The following is a 27,388-nucleotide window of genomic DNA, read 5'->3' as shown; positions in this document are numbered from 1 at the left end:
GGCTGTCTCTACTCCCCTTCTTGAACAAGGGGACAACATTTGCTATCCTCCAGTCTTCCGGCACTATTCCTGTCGACAATGACGACATAAAGATCAAAGACAAAGGCTCTGCAATCTCCTCCCTAGCTTCCCAGAGAATCCTAGGATAAATCCCATCTGGCCCAGGGGACTTATCTATTTTCACACTTTCCAAAATTGATAACACCTCCTCCTTGTGAACCTCAATCCCATCTAGCCGAGTAGCCTGAATCTCAGTATTCTCCTCGACAACATTTTCTTTCTCTACTGTAAATACTGACGCAAAATATTCATTTAACGCTTCCCCTATCTCCTCTGATTCCACACACAACTTCCCACTACTATCCTTGATTGGCCCTAATCTAACTCTAGTCATTCTTTTATTCCTGATATACCTATAGAAAGCCTTAGGGTTTTCCCTGATCCTATCCGCCAATGACTTCTCGTGTCCTCTCCTTGCTCTTCTTAGCTCTCCCTTTAGATCCTTCCTGGCTAGCTTGTAACTCTCAAGCGCCCTAACTGAGCCTTCACGTCTCATCCTAACATAAGCCTTCTTCTTCCTCTTGACAAGCTCTTCAACTTCTTTAGTAAACCACGGCTCCCTCGCTCGACAACTTCCTCCCTGCCTCACAGGTACATACTTATCAAGGACACGCAGTAGCTGCTCCTTGAATAAGCTCCACATTTCGATTGTTCCCATCCCCTGCAGTTTCCTTCCCCATCCTACGCATCCTAAATCTTGCCTCATCGCATCATAATTTCCTTTCCCCCAGCTATAATTTTTGCCCTGCGGTATATACCTGTCCCTGCCCATCGCTAAGGTAAACCTAACCGAATTGTGATCACTATCACCAAAGTGCTCACCTACATCTAAATCTAACACCTGGCCGGGTTCACTACCCAGTACCAAATCCAATGTGGCATCGCCCCTGGTTGACCTGTCTACATACTGTGTCAGAAAACCCTCCTGCACACACTGGACAAAAACTGACCCATCTAAAGTACTCGAACTATAGTATTTCCAGTCAATATTTGGAAAGTTAAAGTCCCCCATAACAACTACCCTGTTACTCTCGCCCCTGTCGAGAATCATCTTCGCTATCCTTTCCTCTACATCTCTGGAACTATTCGGAGGTCTATAAAAGACTCCCAACAGGGTGACCTCACCTCTCCTGTTTCTAACCTCGGCCCATACTACCTCAGTAGACGAGTCCTCAAACGTCCTTTCTGTCGCTGTAATACTCTCCTTGATTAACAATGCCACACCCACCCCTCTTTTACCATCTTCTCTGTTCTTACTGAAACATCTAAATCCCGGAACCTGCAACATCCATTCCTGCCCCTGCTCTACCCATGTCTCCGAAATGGCCACTACATCGAGATCCCAGGTACCAACCCATGCTGCAAGCTCACCCACCTTATTCCGGACGCTCCTGGCGTTGGTGTAGACACACTTTAAACCAGGTTCTTGCTTGCCAGTGCCCTCTTGCGTCCTTGTAACCTTATCCCTGCCCTCACTACTCTCAACATCCTGTACACTGGCACTACAATTTAGGTTCCCATTCCCCTGCTGAATTAGTTTAAACCCCCCCGAAGAGCACTAGAAAATCTCCCCCCCAGGATATTGGTACCCCTCTGGTTCAGGTGAAGACCATCCTGTTTGTAGAGGTCCCACCTACCCCAGAAAGAGCCCCAATTATCCAGGAAACCAAAACCCTCCCTCCTGCACCATCCCTGCAGCCACGTGTTCAGCTCCTCTCTCTCCCTATTCCTCGCTTCGCTATCACGTGGCACGGGCAACAACCCAGAGATAACAACTCTGTTTGTTCTCGCTCTAAGCTTCCACCCTAGCTCCCTGAATTTCTGTGTTAAATCCCCATCTCTCTTCCTACCTATGTCGTTGGTGCCTATGTGGGCCACGACTTGGGGCTGCTCCCCCTCCCCCTTAAGGATCCCAAAAACACGATCCGAGACATCACGAACCCTGGCACCTGGGAGGCAACACACCAACCGTGAGTCTCTCTCGTTCCCACAGAACCTCCTATCTGTTCCCCTAACTATGGAGTCCCCAATGACTAATGCTCTGCTCCTCTTCCCCCTTCCCTTCTGAGCAACAGGGACAGACTCTGTGCCAGATACCTGTACCCCATTGCTTACCCCTGGTAAGTCGTCCACCGCAACAGTATCCAAAACGGTATACCTGTTGTTGAGGGAAACGGCCACAGGGGATCCCTGCACAGCCTGCTGGTTCCCTCTCCTTCCCCTGACGGTAACCCATCTACCTACTTCTTTTACCTGAGGTGTGACTACCTCCCCATGAGTACTTTGCATCAGTATTCACCAAAGAGAAGGACTTGGTGGATGATGAGCCTAGGGAAGGGAGTGTAGATAGTTTCAGTCATCTCATTATCAAAAAGGAGGAGGTGTTGGGTGTCTTGCAAAGCATTAAGGTAGATAAGTCCCCAGGGCCTGATGGGATCTACCCCAGAATACTAAGGGAGGCAAGGGAAGAAATCGCTGGGGCCTTGACAGAAATTTTTGCATCCTCTTTGGCTGCAGGTGAGGTCCCAGAGGACTGGAGAATGCCAATGTTGTTCCTTTGTTTAAGAAGGGTAGCAAGGATAATCCAGGAAATTATAGGCCGGCAAGCCTTATGTCAGTGGTAGAGAAATTATTAAAGAGGATTCTTTGGGACAGGATTAACTCCCATTTGGAAACAAACGAACTTATTAGCGAGAGGCAGCATGGTTTTGTGAAGGGTAGGTCGTGTCTCACTAATTTGATTGAGTTTTTTGAGGAAGCGACAAAGATGATTGATGAAGGAAGGGCAGTGGATGTTTTCTATATGGACTTCAGTAAAGCCTTTGACAAGGTCCCTCATGGCAGACTGGTACAAAAGGTTAAGTCACACGGGATCAGAGGTGAGCTGGCAAGATGGATACAGAACTGGCTCTGTCATAGAAGACAGAGGGTAGCAGTGAAAGGGTGCTTTTCTGAATGGAGGGGTGACTAGTGGTGTTCCACAGGGATCAGTGCTGGGATCTTTGCTGTTTGTCGTATATATAAATGATTTGGAGGAAAATGTAGCTGGTCTGATTGGTATGTTTGCGGACGACACAAAGGTTGGTGGAGTTGCAGATAGTGATGAGGATTGTCAGAGGATACAGCAGGATATAGATCGGTTGGAGACTTGGGCGGAGAAATGGCAGATGGAGTTTAATCCGGAAAAATGTGAGGTAATGCATTTTGGAAGATCTAATGCAGGTAGGAAGTATACAGTAAATGGCAGAACCCTTAGGAGTATTGACAGGCAGAGAGATCTGGGCGTACAGGTCCACAGGCCACTGAAAGTGGCAACGCAAGTGGATAAGGTAGTCAAGAAGGCATACGGCATGCTTGCCTTCATCGGTCAGGGCATAGAGTATAAAAATTGGCAAGTCATGCTGTAGCTGTACAGAACTTTAGTTAGGCCACACTTAGAATATTGCGTGCAATTCTGGTCGTCACACTACCAGAAGGACGTGGAGGCTTTTGAGAGGGTACAGAAGAGGTTTACCAGGATGTTGCCTGGTCTGGAGGGCATTAGCTATGAGGAGAGGTTGGATAAACTCGGATTGTTTTCACTGGAACGACGGAGGTGGAGGGGTGACATGCTAAAGGTTTACAGTTATGAGCGGCATGGACAGAGTGGATAGTCAGAAGCTTTTTCCCAGGGTGGAAGAGTCAGTTACTAGGGGACATCGGTTTAAGGTGCGAGGGGAAAAGTTTAGAGGGGATGTGCGAGGCAAGTTCTTTACACAGAGGGTGGTGAGTGCCTGGAACTTGCTGCCGGGGGAGGTGGTGGAAGCAGGTACCATAGAGACGTTTAAGAGGCATCTTGACAAATACATGAATAGGATGGGAATAGAGGGATCCGGTCCCCGGAAGTGCAGAAGGTTTTAGTTTCGGCAGGCATCAAGATCGGCGCAGGCTTGGAGGGCTGAATGGCCTGTTCCTGTGCTGTACTGTTCTTTGTTCTTTGTTCTTTGTTCTATTATTACAATTATTTGTCATGATATGTCACTCTGTGGCAAATCCTGTGATCTTTACAATCTACTGTGATCAGTGTGTTTTTGCCACACATAACTAGATTTTTAATAATCATGCGAGAGAGTAATCATGCTATTCTTAACAAAAGTATGTGGGAAAAATCTGCTTGAGTTGAGATTTCGGACAGGAGTTGAGTGGGCAGCCAATATTGAAGTTGGGAGATTGGTGGATGAGAGAGAGTTGAATGAAAGGGACCAATGGGAATCGAGACTAATGTTGGGAGTTGGTTGGAACAGCAGTGGTGGGGCAATACTGGAGTTGGGGGACAAAAAGCAACCCTGCCTATTTGAGTGTGGAGTAACTTTAATGTAACATAGGCAGTGAGTGGAGTGAATTACCACTCAATCCTACTTGGCTTTCAGGGAGCAGGATTGTCTTGATTTTACCCACAGCTGTCCATAAATTCTGGCAAATGTTTCCACGGCAAATCACTAATCTTTACCTATTGCTCCTATAACACTATCATTTTTGTTATCTTTCCATCTACATTACTGCTGAGCACAACATGCCTGTTGGATAATGTTTTATTGAAAATAAATGTTTTGCATATAGAAAAGACTATAAATGGGAAATCCTGGAATGGGTGATTCAAGCTTGTTGTTTGAATAATACTAATGAACCATTCAAGCATTTGTGGCACCATTGAAAATGCTTGAATGAATTATTGCTTTGGATCTTGTTGCAGACTATTACCTTGCATTAAATTAAGGTATTCTCTGTCAAAGTGATTGAGCCTTATTTTGCTATCCAAAAGATTCCGTAGGCATAAAAAGAGACAAGGTGCCGGTCAATTTTGTCTGTGAAGCTTATTGGTAGTCATATGATCGATTGTGAAATTTGCTCCCATATCTTCATTAAGATATTGTGATATTGCCTGGGACTGTGACTCAGCTATGAAAAAACATATTTTCTAATATGCCTTCCAGCCATGAGATGCAATTTGCTCAGATGAGATTGTTTCATTTTATATAATCCTCTAGTGAAAAGATATAGGCCTTGCATATCTCTTGTAATTACACTTACTGTCATTCTACAATTTAGTTATCGGCCATAGTACCTGGATTACAATTTACAAGTGTGTTTTTTAAGTACTTTTTAACATGGAAAGTTATTTCTAATTGATAAACTCTGGTATTTCATTGCTGTAAAGCTTTTTGACAGTTGTGTGCTGGCCATTTCTTGTCAGTTTTTTAAATGTTAAATCTGAATCCCGACCCCGTAAAATTGTAACTTTCAAATATTTCTAAAATGGGGGTCATTTTTATGCTGTATTGCTGTTGAAGTAACTGTGCATGTCCTTGTTTTATACTCCATTGTGTATATTGCCAGCACACTTGCTTTTTAGTCAGAAGGCTATGGGTTCAAGCCCTATGCCAGAGACTTAAGCACATGAGATAGGCTGACATTTCAGTTCAGTACTGAGGGCCTCCTGCACTGTCGGAGGTTTATTTCTTTCTGATAAGATGTTAAACCATTGTTCCTGGCAGTTCAGGTGGATGTAAAAAAATCCATGGCAATATTCAAAGAAAAGCAGGAATCCCAATCCCAATCCCCTGGTCAACATTCACCCACTAAATGAAGATGACCAGAACAGATTATCTAGTCGTTAAACCCCAGTCTAATCAATATTCTCAAAGCTGTTTATGGGACCTTTCTGTGTGCGAATTGGCTACCATGTTTGTCTACAAAACAATAGTGGCTACATTATAAATGTACTTCATTGTCTGTGAAGTGTTTGGGGACATCCTGAGGATATGATGGGCACTATACAAATGAAAGTTCTTTCTTCTTTCTCTCTTTGAATCCTAACAGAGGAATTCAATTTGCATTATTGAATTGAAAGCTCGTCTCAGTAATGGTGCCATGAAACTATCATCAATTGTCATAAAAACCCATCTGCTTACTAATGTCCTTTTAAGGAAGGATCTCTCCTGTCCTTACCTGGTCTGGCCTACATATGACTCCAGATTTACAGCAATGTGGTTGACTCTTAACTGCCCTCTGAAATGGCCTAGCAAGCCTCTCACTTATCAAGGGCAATTAGGGCTGGGAAACAAATGCTGGTCTTGCCAGCAATGCCCACATCCCATGAAAGGATAAAAAAAAAAATCCTCCCAAGCTTACATTGCTTTCCTCACTTCCCTTGTGTGAGGGTTGGTAATGGATAACAATCTCCTCAGTGTACCTAATCACTGACTGCATTGAGGCCCTGCTGCTCAGAGGTTTGCGACCCCTGTAATATACTCATGGCTGACAGCTTGGCTTTGCCTCATACTCACCTTGCCAGAATGCATAAGATTGTTGAAGGCACGTCCTCTACCGGACCCAAGTCCCGCTAACGTCTCTGGTGACCTCCAGCCACTTTTTAAGTGGACTTTTTAAAATATGGTCCCTGCTGAAATGGTGGGGCCATTAGCAGGTCGGATACCCATTGGAATCCTTTGCTTGCCTAGCAAGCCTACTGCTGCTGCTCTCTGGAAATAAAATGTTTCTTCCGCCTCTGTCATGAGCTCCAATGAGGCGTCGGTGAGCCTTGTAGTAGTTGTACTATTACAGACTGCCATATCACTGTTCTGATAGCCTGTTCCCTCAGGGCTGATTCTCTCTGGCTGCTTGACTTTGAATCCAGATGGGCTCCCTTTAAATTGGGCCTGCTACTTATAACTCCCGCCTCCTGATTGACCTGCCATCCCTCATTAGACCGGTATTATGGAGGTGACTCACTAATTGGTCGCCTCCTACAAAATTCTGATGTTTGGCGGACTCTGACCTCCAGCAGGATCGGTACCTAGGAATGGTCCCAAAGTTGGGGTGCCATTGCGAATGCAAAATTCCAGTCCAGAGTGATTGTATTTAGTCAAGAACTTCAAAATCAAATCAATCTAAGGTTGCACTTTAATATTGCTAATGATTCTTAGTTTCAAATTGTTCTACTTGCTGAGCATGTTGGGTAGAAGCTGACTGCAATGATAATGGAACAAGGACATCAGTTATGAAATCAACATACTGGTTGCAAAATTAAAACACAACAGCTACAATCCATTGATATATCTGAGAAATGGTCACAACAATTAAAACCTGTTAGTAGCACCAAAAGTCATAGAAGGCAATGCAAGTGATAGATTCTACCAAAGAAACAATACGCAGGGAGTGGCTGAGACTATAGGCCTATATGGGAGAACGAGGCAAGTCTGAGATGTCGACAACAGCTTTAAGACCAAAGCTCACTACCAGCTTCTTAGCATCAATTAGGGATGAGCAACAAATGCTAGCCTTGCCAGTGATGCTCACATCCCTTGAATGAATAAAAAAAAGGCTGGACAAGAAATGAGGATGATCATGTTGGTACTCGACAACACCAATATCAAGAGGCTGTGATGTACCATTGTGACTTTTTTTTCCTTTCTCACAAAAACAGCCTTCGTCAAACACCATCTTTATAGAAGTTCAGTTTTGTGCACCAAACCATGGGAAGATAAATTGGCCTTGCAAGGGTACAGTGTAGATTTACTAGAATGATATTAGTGTTTAAAGGGTTAATTTATGAAGACAGGTTGCATAAACTTGCTTTATATTCCTTGACTTCAGAAAGTTGAGGGCTAATCTAATCAAGGTCTTTAAAATGATTAAGGGATTTGAAAGAGTAGACACAGAGAAACAATTTCCTCTGGTGGGGGAGTCTTGAAGAAGGCAGTATAATCTTAAATTGAAATACTGCTGGAAATACTCAGCAGGTCTGGTAGCATCTGTGGAGAGAGAAACAGATGTAACATTTCAAGTCATGGCCTTTCATCAGAAATGGGCTCTGTTGAAAGACCATCTTCCTGAAATGTAGGGTGGACTTTTTAAAATATGGTCCTTGCTGAAATGGTGGGGCCATTAGCAGGTCGGATACCCATTGGAATCTTCAACGGATTTTGCCATGGCTCTTTAAATGAGCCACAGCATTAGCATCCTGCATCCAAGTTCCCTGACCACTCAGAGAGGGCGAGCTGGATGACATGCTGGATCTGTCAAAGAAAAGGTTTCCAGTTAAAGGGCATGGGTCAGAAAGGCTCAATTGCACTTGGATTTTGAAACCGCAACAATCAAAAGAATGGAGAGGAGACCTGAGAATGTTGCTCTTCGGGTCTTTCACTGTTACTTTGGAGGATCTGAGGGACTGGAGTGAGCTGATGTTTGCCAAGGATGGGAGGAAGAGGCCAGCCTCTCAAATCAAGCGGGCATGGATGGAAGTGCCCGAGGAAATCAGCAGCAGAAGTGTGGCCCCTCCAAACTGGAGGCAGTACACCAAGAGGATCCAGGACCTCAGGAGGGCAGGAAAGGTGAGTGTTGTTACAACCAGCTAAGAAATGTGTCGACAGGTCTTTTGCTGTCTTCACCTGGTCTTATTGTAGCAGGGTTTAATTTTAAACACACTGTGTTTTGAGCTCCCCCTTTGTGAATCCTTGTTCACAACTTTCCAATTATAAGGCAAAGAAATGAGCACAAACAGGCTTTCTGTGGTTTAAAGAAGAAAGATGAAATTTATTAAACCTTAAACTTAAACTCTAATACGGTTAATGCTTATGGATATACGATGCGCCCATGCTAGCATGCACACACGATACACACATGCAAATAGGGACAGAAAAGAGCAGAAGGAAAGATAAGTAGAACAGTTTGAGGAAATATCTTGTTACTGTTTTTCGAGCTCACTGTAATCCTTGAATGACGATATGGTTTTGCGTTTCGTTGGGGCCAGTATTCTGCTTAAACTTCGTTCATGTAGGAGATTTTCCTCTCCTTGAGTTTATGTGTCTTCAATGGTTTCCGAAGCTGGTGAGAGCGAGATGAGGGCAGACAGGAGAGGAGACGTTTCTTGCTTCAGTTCCAGGAGAGATCTTCACTCCATGAGCACACGGCTTTGTCTCAGTTCAAATCCTTTGTTGGAAGTTCAAATTCTCTGCAACAGCCAATTAGTCATGTGACTAAAACTGGTCTGACCACTTCTTCTGTGTATTGGGGAAGCAACGACTGGGTTCCCATTGTTCCAACACTGCTAGTATTATAAAAATGTCCTTCCAGTCAGGGTCTTGCAATTTTAAATTTTAATGATCATGTGGGGAAATAATGTGTGCCTCAGTCTTGGAAGGTGGGGGTGGGTTTGCCTGACACCTCCACAGCCAGGGGAATGTAACGCGATTTGAAGAAAAACAGTGCATTTCATTACAGAATTTGAGAAATATAAGATACAGAAAGAAAACTATACATTTCTCTCATTCATTTCCATTCATTCACCAATCTTAAAGCTCATTAAAAATGGGCTGTTCTGGGTGCCAGGGCTACTTTAATGTCCCCATTTTTTTTTCTCAAGAGAGTTAGTAAAGGGGTGGGTCTATCCTGAACCCTCCCAGTCATGCAAAGACTTTTGACTTCAAGGGATGGGTGGTTCCCTTTTCTTCTGACTGTGGGGGAGGAGTCTTTGCTACTCTCCTCTTTGTTCGCTGGGACACTCCTACCTCCAGGTATTTGTGCAGACTTCACTGCACTCTCCTGTGTCACTTTGACTAGGTAAGGCATCACCCTCACAGTTTCTGTGTCTCCTTGAGATCTCGTTTTGTCTTTGCATGTTCCTGTAAATGCAGTCATCAACCCTGGTGGGGTGCTTCTCGAGTCTGCATTCACATAGGAGGATGTGGAGTCTAACTTTTCAGATTTTTCAGGGTTGGTTGACCAGACAGTGAGGGTTTTCACCCGGGATTCTTCCCAGACTTCCTTTAACCTGCAATCTTGGTCACTTTTTCCCCTTCTCCTTCTAAACATTTGCCAGCCATGTGCCTGCCTGTCCCCTTTTGTTCTTGGCGGAGGTCCCTTACAGTTCACCAGCCCTCTGCTGGAGGGTCCTTCTAACACTGGTACAGGACTTAGGCGTACAGGTTTCACTGTAGGTTGGGGTTTCCCCTCAACCTGGCACAATTGGCAACTCCTGCAGTACTCCACCATATCTTTGTGGAGTTTTGGCCAGTTAAACTGCTGCCTTCTGCAGGTTTTGGTCTTTCGTACACCGGCATGTACAGCCACTGTAGTCTCGTGGGCCCTTCTTAATATTTCTCTCTGGTACCTCTGTAGCACCACTATCTGGTGAACTACTGTCCACTCCTTGCCCTCAGGTCTGTGAGGAGAATTCCATTTCCTCATCAGTACCTAATTCTTTAAATAGTAGAAGTCAGGGACTCCCTCTGCTTCACTTTCAGACTGGGCAGCCTGTGCTAACTCTCGCAATACTGGGTCGGCTCACTGAGCCTCAGGTAGGGAAAATCCATTTAATTCATTCCCTGGGTCTCCTAACTTTGCAAAGTAAGTCTCAGCCAGGCAGACCTCATGGTCATTTGCCTGCAGTGCCAATGCAGTCTCCTCTGGGGGAGCTGGTTTGATCATGACCTGTTCCACTACACATTCAGGGAGGCTGCAGGAGACCTTCTCCTGCCACTGCCCTGCCTCACTGACCTGCTGCAGTCTTTCTTTGACTACGGGGGTGGGTGGGGGGGTGTCTAGCACCTTCACCCCCGTCAGATCATTACCTAGGAGCAGGTCAGCCCCATCCACAGGCAAACTAGGGACAATCCCTACAGTCACCGGTCCCGAGACTAGGTCGCACTCCAGGTGCCCCCGATGTACAGGTACAGGAATACACTACCCTCCAATACCATTCACCATCATTTTGGTGTTCACTGAACTCTCTGGGGGGAAAGGCCAGGCCTTTCCCCAGTAAAATGGACCTGATGACCCCTGTGTCCCTGAGAATTACTATGGGCTTGCTTGCCTCACTCGAGGAATATGGGGTTACTTTCCCTTCAAATACAAAATCCTGATAACCTTTAGGAATCCTATTAACTTTTCCTGCACTGGTCATAGTAAGCTTCCTGGGTTGCACTCTTACTGCAGTTAAAGCCACAGCTTGTTCTATGTTTTCCATCAGGCCCCCATCATCACTCAGCGGGTGTGCCCTGATTAACCCTACCGGTTTCCCTTTTAGTTTCCAGCAGTCAGCTTTTAAATGCCTTGCCTTATTACAATGGAAGCACACAGGTCTCCAGGTCTCACTCTTGCTCACAGCACCTTCCTTTTTGGCTGGAGGAGGACCCCCTGTGTCTCCTGCTTTCCTTTCTCTTCCAGGACTGCCTGGGTGGAGATCACCTTCCCACCCTTTGTCCTTTTCAGATTTGTGGGGGTGATCAGGAAAGGTTCTCCCCTGGCAAACCGACTTATAAATTAAAGCAAACTGATCAACCAGAATGGCCGCTTGCCGAACTCCCTGAACCCGCTGCTCCTCTACATGGGTTTTTATTGAGAATGGGAGAGAGTATTTAAATTCCTCTAACATGATTACTTCTCTGAGAGTCTCATAGCTGAGCTGTATTTTTAAAGCCCTCAGCCACTGATCAAAAGCCAGCTTCTTTCAAACTCCAGATAAATTTGATTGGCTTGCTTTTTGAGGGTTCTAAGCTTTTGGCGGTCAGTTTCAGGTACTAATTCATATGCCCCGAGGATAGCATTTTTGGTCAATTCATAGTTTGAGAACTCTCATCTGGCAGAAAGGAATAAACCTCATGGCCTTTTCCAGTTAGTTTGCTTTGCAGTAAAACAGACCAGGTCTCAGCTGGCCATTTGAGTTGCCTTGCCAGTTTCTCGAAGGACACGAAAAATGTTTCCATATCTTCCTCATTGAATTTTGGAATTAGTTGGGCGAGTTTTAGCAATCTTGTACCCAGTCCTGAATTGTGATCCTCCATAATGGCCATGCTTCCACTAGGGTTACTCTGTCGTCACCTAGTTAACTCAAGCCGCCGTAACTCTCTTCGCATTCCTTCTGGAATATTCTTTCTTTCTCTCTCTCCTGCTTTTCATTCTTTTCATTTTCCTTTCGGAAGGCTCTTTCTTTCTCCCTCTCCTGCCTCTCTCTCTCTTTTTCCTCTAATTCAAATTTCCTTTGTTCCAATTGTAATTTTGCTAGCAGTACCCTCTCTGGGTCTGCTTCTAACACTGCTTCTGCTTTGTTAGATTCAAGGGAAAAATGGTTGGCCACTAGCCTTAGGAGTTCAGACTTCCTAGCCTTGTCATGTACAGTGATCTCACACTGCTCAGCCATTTTTCTCAACTCCTCCATAGACAGTGCTTTTAACTTATCCCAAGTTACTTCACCCTGGCTTGGAGAGCTACTTGCTTCAGTTGAAGACATGTTAGTATACAATCACACACAACCACAAGAAAACCTGTATTTATATTTTGCTCTTTTTGATTGGGAACAATTTGTCTTCCCACTTCAAATTTCACTCATTCATCTGTGGGTAATAGTCTGGACGCTAGCACCCAATTTCTGTTATGACCAGGTGAGAAATGTGTCGACAGGTCTTTTGCTGTCTTTACCTGGTCTTATTGTAACAGGGTTCAATTTTAAACACACTGTGTTTTGAGCTCCCCCTTTGTGAATCCTTGTTCACAACTTTCCAATTATAAGGCAAAGAAATGAGCACAAACAGGCTTTCTGTGGTTTAATACAGTTAATGCCTATGGATATATGACACACCCATGCTAGCATGCACATGCGATAGAGACATACAAATAGGGACAGAAAAGAGCAGAAGAAAAGATAAGTAGAATAGTTTGAGGCAATAACTTGTTACTGTTTTTCGAGCTCGCTGTAGTTCTTGAATGACGATATGGTCTTGTGTTTCGTTAGGGCCAGTATTCTGCTTAAAGCCTGTTCACGTAGGAGATTTTTCTCTCTTTGAGTTTACGTCTCTTCAATGGTTTCCGAAGCTGGTGAGAGCGAGATGAGAGCAAACAGGAGAGGAGATGTTTCTTGCTTCAGTTCCAGGAGAGATCTCCACTCCATGAGCACACGGCTTTGTCTCAGTTCAAATCCTTTATTGGAAGATCAAATTCTCTGCAACAGCTAGTTAGTCATGTGACTAAAACTGGTCTGACCACTTCCTCTGTGTACTGGGGAAGCAATGACTGGGTCCCCATTGTTCTGACACTGCTAGTACTATACAAATGTACTTCCAGTCAGGGTCTTGCAATTTTAAGTTTTAATGATCATGTGGGGAAATAATGTGTGCCTCAGTCTTGGTAGGTGGAGGGTTTGCCTGACAGTGGCATATCACTTTCAGGTGCCAAGCCCCACACTCTGACTTTCACAGCATTCTCCTGCCCAGCACCCCTCAGAACAATGCACCATGCAGCTTCGCACATTCGTCTCTCTCCAGGTACCTCATATCCCCACGTGAACAGTCAACACTCACACTCACCTTATTGTCTTCTTGAATCCATGCCTCACAAATGTTGTCCTTCCCATCTAACTACCCAAGCCATTCCGAATACTTATACCTCTCTGCTTTCTCTCCTTGCAGGGGAGAGGTAGATACCCTCTAGTGGCCCTGTAGTGACAGTCACCTTGATGGCTGCTGGTAATGCATACTCACCTGGTCCACTGGGAGAGGTTTTGTTCAGGAAGCTGCAGAGATCAGCAACAACTTGCCATAGAAACCTGAGGCGCTAGCACTCAGAAATGTTGAGACAGCTGATTATCTATCTGTCAATCCTTTATTGGGGTTAACACCTCATTGGAGTTAGATCTCTGTGACCATCCCCTCCCCACTGTGGCTGAGGAGAAGGCAGCTGCTGCTGCTGGTGTTGCTGTTGCTCCTGCTGCTGATGTGGTTTCTCTTGTTCCTCACCAAAGGTACAAGATGTAGCTACATAAGCTGCTTCCATATGGTGGTGATGGCTAGCAGCTGGGAAATGCAGCTGAAGGTAAGTGAAGTGCGAGACAGGTGAAGTCACTTCCAAGAAGTTGGCAATCACCTGTCAAGTACAGAGAGCACTCTCTGAGAAGGAGTGCTGTGAGCAGCAGTCTCTTACCTGGCTATGGCTGGAGCTCTTCAGTTTCACTGATCATAGGCTTCCCAACCTGTCAGTTTCACTGAAGAAGCACTCCCCGCTATGCACTTGCTTTGGTGACCCTGGTGAGTTGCTGACAGTTCCAGAAATAGACACGCTTGCTGTTAAAGCAAGAATCCTTGGTTAAAACAGTATTTAATTACCTATTTGAATATTTAAATGATTTACCCAATAGCTGCACAAGGGGTTCTCTGCTTTCCAATGAACCTGCCCAGACAAAGCCTGGAAGCGGGCGGAATGATGTTGGGATCCTGAACCAATGACACCTTTAGGGGATGTAACGGCCCGCATGTACTCAAACACACCTCCCCTTGTCTGCCAAAACTCACCCATCAACTCTGAGAATTTGCAGCATTTTCTCTTTTTCAAGCAGGATCGTAAAATTAGAGCTAGGAGCAAATCAGACAGCACTTTTCCACACAATGTGTAGTGGAAATCTGGCACTCTCTTCTCCAGAAGGCTGTAGTTGATGGGTCAATTGACATTTTCAAGATTGAAGTTAATATATTATTTATTGATAAGGGTATCAAAAGATATGAAGCAAAGGCAGGTAAGGGGATTGGGGTACAGATCAGCCATGTTCTGTTAGAATAGAGGAACAGGCTTGAGGGCTTAAAAGAACCTTCTCCGGTTCATCTGTTCCTTTCTATCTTTGTGCATTTTCTGAGTGAGTCTGATGATTTAGTACCAAATATTTCTGAATTGTGGGCACTTTTTTAACCTAGATGCTTACAGGCAGATACTGGATCAAAAGTGCCCATTGTAATTTCGCTGTGGGCCTTTCGGACTGTTTATGTGAAATAGGTTCTTACCCCATCATTCCAGTTTAGATCCGAGGCAATGTCCAGAGGTGAAAGTCAAGGTGCCCAGTATTGTGCAGCATTCTGAGTATTTCTTTGTTCCAGTTGTGCTTGACTATATTCCTTCAGTTAGTAAGAACTTTGTGTGGGTTTGAACAACAACTTACTATTCTCCTCTGTGACTGATGAAAATAGGAATACTGATTATGGTTTAATATTTTACTTGTTACATTTTTTCAATTATGTTCCTCTTTTAGGTAGATGGTGTGCTGTGCTTGGCTGATCTCCTGACCAATGAAACAAACTCTGAAGCCACACGTGCAGAAGCTGCAGCAGTGGTGTCACAGATTACATCTCCACACCTCACCTTCACACAGCATCTCAGCAGCTTCTTAGAAAACATGGAGGACATAGTAACAGCACTTATTAGTGAGTATCTCTCGGGCACAGCTTGATCAATGAGAAGGTAAGATGACAAGAGAAAGTTTAACTCCAAGCTTTTCCGCAGTGGGTAAGGGATTTCATTTGTGTATTTTTGTTTTCAATAAAGCTTAAGTGACAAAAAATTTGCCCCTGAGAGGCCACCTGTTTTTTTCCACATTTCTTGAATAATATCGAGGACCTAGGAATGGTGCTTTCTCAATGTCAAAAATGCATTCGTCACAAAGCATCCACTGGATCTTGGCTTTTATTTGGTTTTTTGCCATAATCCTTAATGATCATGTTTAATGTATTTCAGATTGTCTCTGATTAGTAAGCATGACAATAGGCTAAATATCTTAGTATCAAAATAATTATGCTAATTGAGCAAAAATGGTGACACTTTACATTGACTATATCACATGCTGTGTGGGGCACTAAGTGAGGAATATAGCCCTCTTGTGAATTCTGTTTCTGCAATATGTGAAGATATTTAAAAATAACAAATTTTTGAGCATTAATGTAACTGTAGAAGGTGTTTTAATGAATCTTACTATTTCACCTCATAAGTGTCTGTTTACCATCTTGAAAATTCCTTAGGTGGGAGTTTGGTATTGTGTTCACAGGCTGTCACCTGCTCTAAATAATGCAACTTGCACCAGTGATTTAGAGCACCATTTACAGCATTTAACTGCGACTTGGTGATAGTATAAATATAAATATCTTCTCAAGTTTGCTGACAGTATTCCAGAATGTACTAGTGAGCAGTTATTGTGTAGAATATCCATAAATGGTGACTGGGTGCCACTTAGAGTGTCAGCTGTGGCTTAGTTGGTAGTCCTCTCTCTTCTTGTTGAGTGGGCGGCAAAGTGGAGTTGAATCCTAAAATCAGCCACGATCGTTTTGAATGGCAGAGCAGGCTCAGTGGGCCATATGGTCTATTCTTGCTCCTATTTCTTGTGCTTCTTGTGTTCTAAGTCACAAGGTTCTAGGTTTAAGTCCCACTCCAGGACTCAAGCACAGAAATCAAAGTTGACACTCTAGTACAGTAACTGAGGGAGTGTTATTCTGTTGGAGGTTCTGTCTTTCGGATGAGAAGTTAAACCAAGGCTATTCTGGCTGCGATTCAAATCAGATGCATGCCCCCTTAGCTTTCTAACAATATTTTTTCAAAATTAACATTAATTTAGATATAGCTGATACCCCAGAATACTTCATCAGTTTTGTCATTTTAGCTGTTTTAATTCTGCTCCCTTACACACTTGGGATTTGGTATGAAGTTGAATCATATCATTACAACTCACTAGTGGCCGAGTAATTCCTTGAATTTGCTCTTTTTTTACTGGTGCTACTTTGTCACAAGTGCTGTGGAAGTGAATCAGGTTTCCACTGCTCTTCTCATGAAGTGCCACCAGTGAAGTGTGAGCAGATTGGAGGAATTTCCTGACCACTATGACAGTGAAACATAAGGAGAACTATTATCTATTTCATCCAAACATCACAGAGATTCAAAGACGCATGGATCAAATAAAAGGACAGTCTAAGGAGCTGCAGAAATCGGAACCTTTTAATAAATTTCTGAAGCGGATTTGGGGATGGGGTGGGTGGCACCAATTGCTGCTATTTATTTATTTCTCTATGATAGTAGGGTCCCTAGGGCATGAGCACTTTGAAAAAGAGATTTACCGTGCCCCGATGTACAGTACAGATAACAAACAACTTTTTTTAACTCAACAAAACATGCTTAAACTGATGAGAGTATTGAAAATACCTATAAGCGGCAATTGATTTCAGGGGCTGCCTAAACTTCCGACAGAGCAGAGTCAGGAATCAGCCCGAGAGAGTTGAGGGCTACAGTATCATCAACAGAGAAAATTTGTATTGCAGGAATTAACTGTTAGTGAGTTACAGCTAGCATCTACCTGATAACCTTGCTCAGTTTGGGAACCTCTGCTCCAAGACATACTTCTTAACACCATCATTATGGAGAAGCAGGAATTACAGCCGTGCTTGGTGCAAGGAACGATAAAGAAACACGGCAGAAGACACCACCCCTCCAGGTATTACTCTCAACACCGTGCCTATAAGCAGCACTGGCCCTTCAGGAGCCTCTCAGAGGATCTCTGTTTTGAAAAGTTGTGATTGTACAAGGCTGTCATTGCACATCACTTCAATCTCCTTTGCGAAGATCTTCAGCCAGGCTCACTGCCAGAACAGCTCGATCTGTCACCACAACAGTGATCACTGCACTGATATTTTTGGCACCAGATACTTTAAAGTGCCACAGGGGATCTGTGCAGCATCAGTGAGGAAGTGGTTACAACAACCATTCAACATGTCATGGATGTCTTGTTCGATAAAGTTTCAGAGTTCATCCACTTTGGAGAGTGCTTTGGTAGCAGAGGTAGAGAACCAGGGAGTTCTAGTGCATTGCTGAATTCCTTATGATGCAACATGTTATAAATGACACACTCGCTGCACAGACAGTGCAAATGAATATCTACTGACATTGGTGACCAGAAAGAAATTCCATTCACTAAAAGTTCAGATCGTATGTGATGCCAACCAGAAGATCCTTCGTTAGAATACCAGGTATGCTGGCAGCTCCATGTACAGATTTAAAGTAATTGGCAAAAGAAGCAAAAGCGACATGAGGAAAACGTTTTCACATAGCGAGTGGTTAAGGTCTGTAATATACTGCCTGAGAGTGTGGTAGAGGCAGGTTCAATCGAGACATTCAGAAGAGAATCGGATAATTATCTGAAAAGGAAGAATGTGCAGGGTTACGGGGAGAAGGCAGGGGAATGGTACGAGATGAATTGCTCATTCGGAGAGCTGGTGCAGACATGATGGGCTGAATGGCTTCCTTCAGTGCTGTAACAATTCTGTGATTCTATGCTGCTTTCATTCTGAACCACTCAACACTTGCTAACCTCTTCCATGAGGACCACTATATCCAGGAAGCTCCTCAGAGGAAACAGAGACTGCAGGCATAGGATACATTCAACCAGGCCAATGCAGCGAGAGAGCCATAGAGTTAGAAGAGAAGATTTCAATGTCTGGACAGATCTAGCAAAGGACTGCAGTACATGCCCCCAAAATTGACAAGGCTCATCACTGCTTGGTTCAGTCTGCATAATTTTGCACTGAAGGAAAGCCATGAGTTCAACTTCCCTGACGAGGAGCCTGTATTGCCCGAGGAAAGGGAGCTGCAGGTCTGAATAGGATAAACGTTCAGAGGGATCATCCTGAGCTGCTGCAAGAGCCACCTGAAGTCAGATTGTACAGTTGTTTATCCACATGCTTTCCTACATATGTGCCAGTAATCAGTACCAATCTTAGCACACGACTGCTGAGTATGTACAAATCGCACCATGGCAGCGCATAACCACACACTCAACCTTTCAATCCCCTTTTCCATTTCACCTTCATCCCAAAGAGGTCATGATAAATCCTTCCAACAAGAGTGTGACAATAATCATCATCTGAGTATAAATACACACTCCTGTCGAATGCTTCCTTTCAAATATTACTTTAATGTCTATGAACAACAAGGTACAAGGGAGGTGCAAAATGTGTAGTAATCAAAAAGGCTGTTTTTGCTAACAATGCAACCACTAGGTGCCACAGTACTTGCACATGAGCAAATGCAGCCTCGTGCACTTTAACATCACTGTCTGTGATGTTTTGGCAGCTGCCAGTAGCAAAGATGACGCTGCTCAATATATCACAAAAATGAAAACAAATGAAACTAAAATGGCCACTTCTGGTCCCCACTCCTCTTCCCTGCAATGGTTTGTTTAATTAATTTTATTGATGATTATTTCAGGACACAAACCTGAATTTTAAACCAGTGAGCATTTTAAAAAGAGATTTCTAATGCTTTGGAAGTTGGAACAGATAAATCCTGGGAGCTCGAGTTCAGCACGAACACCAGCAGAGAGCTGCTTCTGTGTTGTAATAAGAGCCAAATCAACAACTTGATCCAGCATCACTTCAGTAAGCTTTGTGCTTAGACCTGAGCTCCAGGATAGCTGCATGTGCGGGATTGTGTGTGCATTACAACAGAATCTGTGGCCTCGCCCTTCTTCCCCCTCGGCCGCTCGCTCTCCCGCTCCCAGTTTCCCTATCTTGCCACTCTCTCTCTTCCTCCATGCGGGGAAAAAAGGCTGTGATTGTGGGAAGGAGCGGGACCAGCAGAAGGAGGGAACGGGGACCAGTAGTGGAAGGGAGCGGGGATCAGTAGTGGGAAGGAGTGGGGACCAGTAGCAGGAGGGAGCGGGGACCAGTAGTGGAAGGGAGCGGGGATCAGTAGTGGAAAGGAGTGGGGACCAGTAGCGGGAGGGAGCAGGGACGAGTAGCAGGACCAGTAGCGGGAGGGAACTGTGTGCTGGGAGTGACGAACAACGAATGACTAAGTCGTCTGCATGCGTGAATTAATTGTGTTGGTGCGGCAAGCCGATTGCTGACGTAGGCTGTGCATGTGCAGCACCATACTGGCAGCAAACATCTGTTCTGCGCGTGCGTGAAACTGGGAGCGCTCTGACGATGTCGGCGGGGGGCTGCTTTGTCAGGAGTTATTTTGAATCAAAAAACGTGTTTTCTATTTGAAACACTTGGCATGTTTATCACATTTTTTGGGGGTTGAGGGTGTATCAATTGTTTAATTATATGCAGGTGAAGGGTGTTATCTGGGGTCTTACTTGAGCACTTTAAGGAGACTCTGAGACTGGTGAAGGGTTTGAATGAGGAACTACATGTTTTTAATCCTTTTACTCTGTACAATAAATATGAAACTGAGTAAAGATAGGCTCCAGTATCATCCCTTCACAACACGCTTTCTGGAATTTAACAGAGGGACCATGAGTTCTGGGTGCATGAGCATGTGGCATGAGCAATGAGGGGCAGCGGGGTGGATGTTGGAGTTGAGAATGAGGTCAACTGGGTGGAATCAGTATGCTGGCTCTGCACCATGCCCTGCTGTCCTTATCCTCCTCCAGAACTTCAATTACCTGCTCCATTGCTGAAACTGGGTCCACAGAGTCCTCTTCTGTCATGGATGATTCCTGTGGATGAAGGCCATCTCCAGGGAAGGATGGCAGAAGGTGAGAAGGATCTATAACGACCTCTTTACTCTGAAGGTGCAATGGACAAGAGGCCTGAGCAGTTGAGTGTGTGTGTAGTTACGCTATGGGCTGACATGGTGGTATTGTACATGTTGAGGTATACCTAGGCATTAGCAATCCTCCACCTGTAGTGATAAGGCCACACATGCCCAGCATGTCCGAGGTCATCTTATGGGGGTGGGCGGGATTAGGAGTCTGCATTATATGTCAACATCTCTGCAATATGATAAGTAAATGGGGGTTAAACTTAGAACATAGAACAGTACAGCACAGTACAGGCCCTTCGGCCCACGATGTTGTGCCGACCCTTTAACCTACTCTAAGATCAAACTACCTACATACCCTTCATTCTACTATCATCCATGTACCTATCCAAGAGTCGCTTAAATGTCCCTAATGTATCTGCTTCTACTACCACCGCTGGCAGTGCATTCCACGCACCCACCACTCTCTGTGTAAAGAACCTACCTCTGACATCTCCCCGAAACCTTCCTCCAATCACCTTAAAATTATGCCCCCTGGTGATAGCCCTTTCCGCCCTGGGAAAAAGTCTCTGGCTATCCACTCTATCTATGCCTCTCATCATCTTGTACCCCTCTATCAAGTCACCTCTCATCCTTCTTCGCTCCAATGAGAAAAGCCCTAGCTCCCTCAACCTTTCTTCATAATACATGCCCTCCAGTCTGGGCAGCATCCTGGTAAATCTCCTCTGCACCCTCTCTAAAGCTTCCACATCCTTCCTATAATGAGGCGACCAGAACTGAACACAATATTCCAAGTGTGGTCTAACCAGGGCTTTATAGAGCTGCAGCATAACCTCGTGGCTCTTAAACTCAATCCCACTTTTAATGAAAGCCAACACCCCATACGCCTTCTTAACAACCCTATCAACTTAGGTGGCAACTTTGAAGGATCTATGGACGTGGACCCCAAGATCCCTCTGTTCCCCCACACTGCCAAGAATCCTGTCTTTAAGCTTGTATTCTGCATTCAAATTGGACCTTCCAAAATGAATCACTTCACACTTTTCCAGGTTGAACTCCATCTGCCACTTCTCAGCCCAGCTCTGCATCCTGTCAATGTCCCGTTGCAACCTACAACAGCCCTCCACACTATCCACAACTCCAGCAACCTTTGTGTCATCAGCAAACTTACTAACCCAGCCTTCCACTTCCTCATCCAAGTCATTTATAAAAATCACAAAAAGCAGAGGTCCCAGAACAGATCCCTGCGGTACACCACTGGTCACCGAGCTCCAGGCTGAATACTTTCCATCTACTACCACCCTCTGTCTTCTATGGGCCAGCCAATTCTGTATCCAGACAGCCAAATTTCCCTGTATCCCATGCCTCTTTACTTTCTGAATGAGACTACCATGGGTAACCTTATCAAACGCCTTGCTAAAATCCATATACACCACATCCACTGCTCTTCCTTCATCAATGTGTTTTGTCACATCCTCAAAGAATTCAATAAGGCTTGTGAAGCATGACCTGCCCCTCACAAAGCCATGCTGACTATCTCTAATCAAACTATGCTTTTCCAAATAATCATAAATCCTGTCTCTCAGAATCCTCTCCAATAATTTGCCCACCACCGATGTAAGACTGACTGGTCTGTAATTCCCAGGGTTATCCCTATTCCCTTTCTTGAACAAGGGAATAACATTTGCCACCCTCCAATCATCTGGTACTACTCTAGTGGACAGTGAGGACGCAAAGATCATCGCCAAAGGCGCGGCAATCTCTTCCCTCGCTTCCCGTAATAACCTTGGGTATATCCCGTCTGGCCCCGGGGACTTATCTATCCTCATGTCTTTCAAAATTTCCAGCACATCCTCCTTCTTAACATCAACCTGTTCGAGCATATCAGCCTGTTTCACGTTGTCCTCACAAACGACAAGGTCCCTCTCACTAGTGAATACTGAAGCAAAGTATTCATTAAGGACCTCCCCTACCTCTTCCGATTCCAGGCACAAGTTCCCTCCACTATCCCTGATCGGCCCTACCCTCACTCTGGCCATCCTCTGTTTCCTCACATAAGTGTAGAACGCCTTGGGAATTTCCTTAATCCTACCCGCCAAGACTTTTTCATGTCCCCTTCTAGCTCTCCTAAGTCCATTCTTCAGTTCCTTCCTGGCTACCTTGTAACCCTCTAGAGCCCTGTCTGATTCTTGCTTCCTCAACCTTAAGTAAGCTTCCTTCTTCCTCTTGACTAGCTGTTCCACATCTCTTGTCATCCAAGGTTCCTTCACCCTACCATCCCTTCCTTGCCTCATCGGGACAAACCTATCCAGCAGTCGCAGCAAGTGCTCCCTAAACAACCTCCACATTTCTGTCATGCATTTCCCTGAGAGCATCTGTTCCCAATTTAAGCTCCCCAGTTCCTGCCTAATAGCATTGTAATTCCTCCTCCCCCAATTAAATATTTTCCCATCCCGTCTGCTCCTATCCCTCTCCATGACTATAGTAAAGGTTAGGGAGTTGTGATCACTATCACCGAAATGCTCTCCCACCGAGAAATCTGCCACCTGGCCTGGTTCGTTGCCAAGCACCAAATCCAACATATCCTCCCCTCTAGTCGGCCTATCTACATATTGAGTCAGGAAACCTTCCTGGACACACCTGACAAAATCTGCTCCATCCAAACTATTTGCACTAAGGAGGTTCCAATCAATATTAGGGAAGTTGAAGTCACCCATGACAACAACCCTGTTACTTCTGCACCTTTCCAAAATCTGCCTCCCAATCTGTTCCTCCGTGTCTCTGTTGCTATTGGGGGGTCTATAGAAAACTCCCAATAAAGTGACTGCTCCTTTCCTGTTTCTGACTTCCACCCATACTGACTCAGTAGACAAACCCTCCTCGACAACCTCCCTTTCTGCAGCTGTGATACTATCCCTGATTAGCAATGCCACTCCCCCACATCTTTTACCTCCCTCCCTATTCCTTTTGAAACATCTAAACCCCGGAACATCCAACATCCATTCCTGCCCCTGTGATATCCAAGTCTCCGTAATGGCCACAACATCGTAGCTCCAAGTACTGATCCATGCTCTAAGTTCATCACCCTTATTCCTGACACTTCTTGCATTAAAATAGACACACTTCAACCCATCATACTGGCTGCAACTATGCCCTGTCAACTGTCTAACCTTCCTCACAGACTCTCTGCACTCTGTATCTGCCTGTTCAACAGCTACCCCATCCACTGATCCGTAGCCCCGGTTCCCATCCCCCTGCCAAACTAGTTTAAACCCTCCCGAAGAGCTCTAGCAAACCTCCCGCCCAGGATATTGGTGCCCCTCCAGTTCAGATGCAACCCATCCTTCTTGTACAGATCCCACCCTCCCCAGAAGGTATCCCAATGATCCACATATCTGAAGCCCTCCCTCCTCCACCAGCTCTGTAGCCACGTGTTCAGCTGCACTCGCTCTCGGTTTCTAGCCTCACTAGCACGTGGCACCGGTATCAATCCTGAGATTACTATTCTGTTTGTCCTGCCTCTTAGCTTCCAACCGAACTCCCTATATTCACTTTTCAGGTCCGCATCCCTTTTCCTAGCTATGTTATTGGTACCGATGTCTACCACGACTTCTGGCTGCTCCCCCTCCCCCTTAAGAATCCTGTAGACTCGATCCGAGACATCCCTGACCCTGGCACCTGGGAGGCAACATACCATCCGGGAGTCTCGTTCGCGACCACAGAATCTCCTGTCTGTTCCTCTAACCATTGAATCTCCTATCACTATCGCTCTCCTATTCTCCCCTCTTCCCTTCTGAGCCACAGAGCCAGGCTCAGTGCCAGAGACCTGGCTGCTGTGGCTTTCCCCTGGTAGGTCATTCCCCCCCAACTGTATCTAAAACGGTATACTTATTATTGAGGGGAACGGCCACAGGGGATCCCTGCACTGTGCGCCTATTCCCTTTCCCTCCCCTGACGGTCACCCAGCTACCTTTATCCTGTAACTTAGGTGTCACTACTTCCCTATAACTGCTCTCTATCACCCCCTCAGCCTCCTGAATGATCCGAAGTTCATCCAGCTCCAGCTCCAGTTCCCTAATGCGGTCTGTGAGGAGCTGGAGTTGGGTGCACTTAGATTAGATTAGATTAGAGATACAGCACTGAAACAGGCCCTTCGGCCCACCGAGTCTGTGCCGACCATCAACCACCCATTTATACTAATCCTACACTAATCCCATATTCCTACCAAACATCCCCACCTGCCCCTGTATTTCCCTACCACCTACCTATTCTAGTGACAATTTATAATGGCCAATTTACCTACCAACCTGCAAGTCTTTTGGCTTGTGGGAGGAAACCGGAGCACCCGGAGAAAACCCACGCAGACACAGGGAGAACTTGCAAACTCCACACAGGCAGTACCCAGAATCGAACCCGGGTCCCTGGAGCTGTGAGGCTGCGGTGCTAACCACTGCGCCACTGTGCCGCCCCTAACAGGTGAAGTCAGCAGGGACACAAGTGGTGACCCTTACCTCCCACATCCTGCAAGAGGAGCATGCAGCTGCCCTAGCTTCCAACCCCTCCGCTCTAAATTGACAAAAGAGATTTAAAAAAAATAAAATAAAGGAAAACCTTACCTTACCAAACCCTCCACACAAGAGTCCTTTTTTTTTGGTTAGAGGAGGAGGATGGGTGGGAGACACTACACGTGTAGTGTTTCGGGTTTAGCCACTGCCCGAATATATAAGTTCACTTACCCAGCAGTCCCCTTGTCTGCGTCCGCCGAATCACGAGGTAAGGACTTTATAGCTCAACTTACCTTCCCGGCTGCCCCCTGGCTCGCGCTCTCACCGCTCCCGCTGCTCAAATGGAAGAAAGAAATACCCACCAATCACTTACCAGCTCTCCTGTGACGTGCAGTTTAAAAATGTGTCAGGAGTTATTGGTAGGTGTTATGAGGTCAGAGGGAAGTGGTTTCAGTATGCTTGAGAGGATGGAGTGTACTGGGGTTATGTAATAAAGATTAGGGGAGTGTGACTATAGTTCTGGATAGGCAGTTATAGGTACCCCCAAGAAGGGTGGAGAGTGAAGGGTGAGTAGTGTGTGTGTGTTACTTTATAAGGGTCAAGAATGTGACAGTGCTCAGGGTAGGCCTGTCTTGGTCAAGCCATTGGACTTTTACATGGCTGTGCAGTACTTGTGTTATGGAGTTGCCATTGAGTGCTTGCTCTAATCTCCTGCCAGTGGGAAGGCTGGCACTCCTGGATGGTTTGCTGCCTGGTACACCTAGGAGTCTGCCCTTCTGGTCTTTCACCTCTTCCAGGAGAGCTTGTAAGTCGAGAAAAATTCATAGCCTTTTGGCGACTTGTTGCCCTGTTATGGTGACCTGTGTGCACAGCTGGCCTGTTACTCCTTATGGTTCCAGCAAGACAACTGCAGGTGAAGGTGGGAGATGCCCTCAGTGGATAAATGCCAAGGGATCAAGGTAAGAATCTCTGCAGCCTCCCCTTTCTGTCCCAAATGCTCTTATGAAGAATGCAGTACTTACAGAGGCTGCAACATTTCTGCACTGAAAATACCTGGGGCCTACACTGCTCCCAGTACCTTTACAACACTATTGCCACTTTATATGCAAATGAACGTACCCTGCATGTGAATGGTACTATAACAGTGCTATGGACATCAAGGAATTTCAAGGCCTTTGTCTTAGGAGAAAATCGCTTAATCCTCACAAGTGCCCTGGCTGATGTGAACCTGCTAAGTGGAAGGTTGTTGATTCAAATCTTGAACTCCATGTACTATCCGACTCTGCGACATGCCCATGTGGAGTGTCCCATTTGTATGATTCTTTATGGGACTGTTTTGGAAGTGGGCAGCTTTGTAAGATTCAGATTGTTTAGAGCTGGCGGGCAGCCATAAAGGCGGGAATAAAGTATGGCGAGTCGAAGAGACTTAGCAGTTGGCAGGAAAAAAGACAAAAGCACAAGGGGAGAGCCAACTGTGTAACAGCCCCGACAAACAAATTTTTCTGCAGCACCTGTGGAAGAGCCTGTCACTCTAGAATTGGCCTTTATAGCCACTCCAGGCGCTGCTCCACACACCACTGACCACCTCCAGGCGCTTACCTATTGTCTCTCGAGATAAGGAGGCCAAAGAAGAAAAAAAGAAGGTAGGAAGGGGAAGAGAGGGATGGAGGTTATTGACTCATTTGTCCAGGTGCTTTGGAGCAAGTTAACATTCACACCATCACGCAACTATATTCTGAACATATGTTTGGTTTCTTCGCTGATTTGAAAGAAACATATGGCTTGGTATAAACCCAGTTTGAAAGATAATTTCAATTATAAGAATGTCTATTGAAGAGGGCTGGTGAAAGGTTGACTCACGTTAAGGTGCATAGGCTTGACAATTGAACTAGTCAGATAAATACTTTTCCACCTGACAGCTTCCTATGTAAAAACACACATCTCCCAGTGGGATGCAGATTTTGAGATGGCTATTGTTACAACCAGGTGTGAAGGAGTCTGGGGGTTCCCTCTCAGCCTTTGCTTGGTTTAACTGTAACAGGGTTTAATTTTAAAAACACTGTGTTATTAGCTTCCCCTCAGTGAATCCTTGTTCACTGCTCCAATTGTAAGGCAAAGAAATCAATTCAGACAGGTTTTCTTAGATTTTAAACAAGAAAGGTAGAAGTTTATTCATCTTAAACTCTAATCCAGTTACTAACTAGGAATATGTGACGCGACCATGCATACACAACAAACATACACACAAATAGAGACAGAAAAGTAGAAAAGAATAAAGGGGAAAAATTTGAGGTAATAGATGTGTTTCTATTTTACTGTCCTTTGAATTTGCTGTCAGACTTGCAATTCATTGGGGCCCAGAGCATGCTTCAACTTGTTTCAAGGTCGGAGTTTTTTCTCTCTTAAGGTTTATGTGTCTTATGTGGGTCTGGTGGCTTGGGAGAAAGTGAGAGAGAGAGAAAGAGAGAGAGGCTTCCTTGCCCCAGGTTCCAGTTCAAACA

At 45.1% G+C, this 27,388-nt stretch overlaps 1 protein-coding gene across 1 annotated transcript in view; it reads left to right on the top strand.

Annotated features, from left to right (window-relative positions):
* Window positions 1-27,388, top strand: part of LOC137377309 (protein inscuteable homolog) — a 358,743-nt gene that overhangs the window by 261,787 nt on the left and 69,568 nt on the right. Inside the window, exon 6 of the mRNA XM_068046873.1 lies at window positions 15,110-15,281. Coding sequence (XP_067902974.1) covers window positions 15,110-15,281 — 172 coding nt within the window. The remainder of the gene's footprint in view (window positions 1-15,109; window positions 15,282-27,388) is intronic.

This window comes from Heterodontus francisci, chromosome 14 (assembly GCF_036365525.1).
Source record: "Heterodontus francisci isolate sHetFra1 chromosome 14, sHetFra1.hap1, whole genome shotgun sequence".
In the NCBI taxonomy this organism is placed as follows: domain Eukaryota; kingdom Metazoa; phylum Chordata; class Chondrichthyes; order Heterodontiformes; family Heterodontidae; genus Heterodontus; species Heterodontus francisci.
This window is presented reverse-complemented; position numbering and strand designations above follow the sequence as displayed.